At 30.4% G+C, this 4,830-nt stretch overlaps 1 protein-coding gene across 1 annotated transcript; it reads right to left on the bottom strand.

Moving 5' to 3' along the window:
• Positions 1-3,653: 3,653 nt before the first annotated feature.
• Positions 3,654-4,435, bottom strand: LOC133293475 (uncharacterized). The gene is made up of 3 exons (XM_061492058.1): positions 4,351-4,435; positions 4,190-4,242; positions 3,654-3,788 (listed from the first exon to the last, which is right to left on the bottom strand). Exons 1-3 carry the CDS (start codon positions 4,433-4,435, stop codon positions 3,654-3,656), a joined length of 273 nt encoding a protein of 90 aa, XP_061348042.1.
• Between the last annotated feature and the right edge of the window lie 395 nt (positions 4,436-4,830).

Raw genomic sequence — 4,830 nt, 5'->3', positions numbered from 1 at the left:
ACCACCTATTATATACTAGCTTTGCATCGTTTTAAACTTAATAAGGTAAACATATGTAAAAAATTAATGATTTTTTTTCTAAGAACAAAAAAGATATTATCTTTAATAAATTATATGAATACATTGTAATAAGGAGCACGAAACATATATAACTCAAGAAGCGTTATTAATATTCTCTATATAAATTAAATGGAAAAAATAAAATGTCATTAAGAAATTAGATGTGACGTTACGGTATGTAAAATTATTTATTTGAATGTTACACTAATTAGTTGATCTTATATTATATATTATGCGAAAAGTTATAAAAAAGTTTGTTTACTAATTATATTATGTATTAAGGATAGTATATTATAGCACACAATGTATTATTCTTAGTACATATAGTCTATTTTGTAAGAATTTGTAAAAAAAAAAAATTATACATATAATCTTTTTCATATATTATATAGGGAGAGTGACCAAAATGCCACGCTTTGACAAAAAAATTACCAGAATGCCACACGAACAGTAAAATTTTTCAAACTGCCACGCGGCATTCGCTACACAGTGTAGCGAATTATGTATGCAAATAATTCGCTACACAACGTAGCGAAATATGCCACGTCAGAACGCACATAACCAAAAATGCCACATGTCAGATTTTGCAAAATTCGCTATCCTATGTAGCAAATTTTGCAAAATCTGACATGTGGCATTTTTGGTTATGTGCGTTCTGACGTGGCATATTTCGCTACGTTGTGTAGCGAATTACTTGCATACATAATTCGCTACACTGTGTAGCGAATTATGCCGCGTGGCATTTTGACAAAATTTACTGTTGGCGTGGCAGTCTGGTAATTTTTTTGTCCAAACGTGACAAAATGGTCACTCTCCCTATTAGGGGTCTCCACAAGTAGGAAGTATTTTTTCCCTTTATTTCTCAATTATCACTGTGCTTTTTCCTATTTAAAAAAAAGAATAATTAAACAAACTTTCCTCTTAACTACAATCAAGGTCAACGAAAATATATTAAAATGTTACACCTTAATCAAAAGACTTTGTATAAATTTGGAAGAGAAAGCAAAATTTGATGGGTTTGGAACCGATACAACTCAACATAAATAAATCAAAATCAATGTGTGATTAAGTTGCTTGCTTCTTTACTGGGGAGATAAGTAATGAATATGGTTTTTATTAACGAAGTTTTAGCACACACAATAGAAGTGGATTCCATCTTTATTTTTCCAATCTTCTCTTATCTATGAGTTTTACTAATAATTTTATGAGTAAATATCATTTTTGGTCCCTAACAAAAAATACGGTCCTCACTTTAGTCTCTTACAAAAAAAAATTAGTTAGTTGGTCCCTATGAAATTCAAAGTGGACCCATTTTAGTCCGTGTGAGGGACTAATATGGGTCTTTTTTGAATTTGTGAAGGACCACGATTTCAACTAAATGGGTTCACTTTGAATTTGTTAGGGACCTCGAGACTATTTTTTTTTTTGTAAGAGACTAAAGTGGAGACCGTGTTTTTTTGTTAGGGACTAAAAATGATATTTACTCTAATTTTATTTTTAGCTATTACATATGATAACTCTTTTCTTACTTTTTATATTCATTTTGTTGTTTGTGGGGCACCCTTCAGGGAACATCAAATCACATATAGAATATGTCTGTAAATATTATTTTTGATTACGCAATTTATGATTGACATTATAAGTTAATGGAAAATAGTTGTCTTATGTCTCATAAGACAATTATCTTATGTTGCACATTCATAAAATTTTGTGCCTATTTTTTCTTCTTTTATATTTTTTTAAAAATTATGAGCCCCACAACTTTATTTCATCCGCATAAGATACTTATTTTATATGACATAAAACTAATAACTCCCTAAGTTAATATGTATTATACTGACTTTAAAATAAGGAAATACCACCCTTTTACCGAAATTTTTATTGCTAAAAGTTATATATATATATATATATATATATATATATATATATATATATATATAAAAGAAAAGTTATATTTACAATCTAAAAATTTTATAATCTTTTATAATTTATTTTTTATCGTTAATATTCGTCAATTCAATAATTATAATTTATTAAAATTAATAATTAATTAATAAATATAACATAACAAATCATAACTGTTGGATTGATGAAAATCAACGATAAAAAATAAATTGTAAGAGATTATAAACAAAAATAAAATAAAACTATAAGAATAAGGCTGATTGAACAAAATATTGAAAACATGGACCACATATTGACAAGCACTCACAATCGGCCTCATAATTTGGAACAGCTATAACTAGCAAGCAGGTATATACAAACCAAGCTGCGACTTAACAAATCATAACTGTTGGATTGACGAAAATCAACGATAAAAAAAAATTATTAGAGATTATAAGAAAAAAAAAATTTATAAGAATAAGAATAAGGCTTATTGTAAAAAATATTGAAAACATGGACCACATATTGACAAGCACTCACGCATCGGCCTCATAATTTGGAACAACTATAACGAGCAAGTATATTCAAACCAAGCTGGGGCCTTTTGGACGATGCAACTAAGAGTTATATATATATATATATATAGGGATTAACATTTCTGCAGCAGCCGTAGATAGTGTTATCTACAGCTGACACAGAAAAGTGGGCCCCACGGCTTTTAAAAAAAAAAAAAACTCAGGATCCGTTGCCGTATCCTAGGATTCGGACGTGTATCCTTGCTTGCTGTAGGTATGGCCAGAACATTAATCCAGCATTTGAACGAATTGATCCTTTTGAAATGGTGAAAAAATGCCAGCTCTTTCGTAAAGAATGGTTGTACAATAAGGGGAATATAGAAAACATGTAAAATCTATATAACTATAAGATAGTTAACAGATTCAAGCCATGTAAAGGATCAAGAAGAGGGATTTTTCTTAATACATGCTCATAATGGTCACTAATTAACGAATTCTTCCCAGAATTAAGCTCTTCTCAAAATTCAAAATTCACAAATATGAAGCTTTGGTTTGTATGACATTCCTATATGGTATAATATGGTTTCAGATTTTCTGCCAATAGTGAAGTTTCTTAGCAATTAGATAAAGGAGCCTGCAACCTTCAAGTGTTAAATGTATCCATAGCTCGTGAAATTTGGTTATGTAACAACTCTTCCAAAGTTGATTGTCAGAGGCAATAAAGTAAGAAATTTTTTTGTTACTTAAATTTCTTACTGTAAACATTCACAGGACAATGATAACGAGGAATTTTCCTCTAGCCCTAATTATCCAATTGTTGTGCTTTCATCTAAACTAAAGCTAATATATCCGTGTCTTTAATTGTTACATAGATCAGGATGACATGTAATTTGTAAATCAGAGAGTAAAATGGCTAGTTCTCATTTCACTAGGGAAATCAAGGTTACCTCATACAATACAAATTCTCATATATATCTTACAGCACCAAGTCCTTACAACTCATATATATGTGGAATACCACACTAGGATAGATCCTAGAATAGAGACTTCTCTGGCAGAAGAACAATACATTTTCACCTTAGCAAACCAGGAAAACCCAAACCATGTTATTATAATGAGTTATGATTACTTGTTCTAAACATAATATAACTAAGTAAGGCACTTATGATTCCCAAGAACATTGTAGAATATAAATTAAGGCTTTCCAGGGGATTTTGGTTCATGGGCTGGATTTGCTCTTGCTCCTGGATAGTCTGCAATCATATCCATCATCATTCTGCTTTCTACAATTCCTTCCTTCATGTTCCTTAACCCCAAACTCAGATCCTCCTGCAGGGGTAAAGAAGATTGTACTAAGATTGGACTTGTAAAGGAGTATACACATTGCTAAAATGTATCACAAAACAAATTTAAGGATGACTGATGAGAATAGTACCCCACAAAACAATGTTATAACTTGTTGAGTTGGTTATTTTTAGGGAAATCAGAACTTGAGATCTTTGCTTTGAACTTTTTTTTTCTTTTTTTTGAGATAATTTCAAATATTAATCAGTGAAGATAAAAACTGATTCTGTCAAGTAGTTAGGGCACCAGAGATAACCATGTTCCCTTTGAGGTTATTTTGCCAATTATTTTTTTATTTGGAAATTTAGGACATATATGTGGCAATTACAGCATCTGTCCTTAGAAAATTAAGAAGGAATCTGAGGAGAGAGAGAGAGAGAGAGAACCTTAGAAAGATGATCTTGCACTGATGGATCCATTTTCCAGATCATGGAGCTTCCTATATATATTCACAATTTCACTTGATGAATCAGATTAACAATCCTGAATATTCATATATACATTAACAAACCAATAAAGATTCTGAATCAAAACCCTTGAAACTTACTTGTTGTAGGAACAGCAGCAGTATATAAAACACAGGAAAGAGCCAGAAGAATAACCATAAGCCTGAGGAGGGCTTTCTTCTCCATGATATGTCAGAGTAGATATATATATATATATATATATATATATATATATAGAGAGAGAGAGAGAGAGAGAGAGAGGGATATGATAAGCAATTTAAAGAAAAGAGAATAAAAGTAGAAATGCAAAAGCTTGGTGAGATGACATGGGGGAATTGCAAATGGATCCTTTATATAGAAGAGCAAGGCTTGAACTACTGAATTAAATATCTGGAAAAGAATAACAACAGCATTACAGCAAAGTAATATATGTATGTATTTTCTAACTTTTGAGTTATAATTTGTAATGTCTCTTTCATGGATAAACTAAACAGGCATTTACCACCATAAATACCCGGTCAAATCATTTAAGCATATTGAGCTCTTGTTGATTTAACTTCTATGATTATTTTCATTTTTTT

Source organism: Gastrolobium bilobum, unplaced genomic scaffold, assembly GCF_033153095.1.
Source record: "Gastrolobium bilobum isolate Gb01-03AN ecotype WA unplaced genomic scaffold, APGP_CSIRO_Gbil_v1 utg11290, whole genome shotgun sequence".
In the NCBI taxonomy this organism is placed as follows: Eukaryota; Viridiplantae; Streptophyta; class Magnoliopsida; order Fabales; family Fabaceae; genus Gastrolobium; species Gastrolobium bilobum.
Note: the sequence above shows the minus strand (reverse complement) of the source record. Positions and strands in the feature narration are given on the sequence as shown.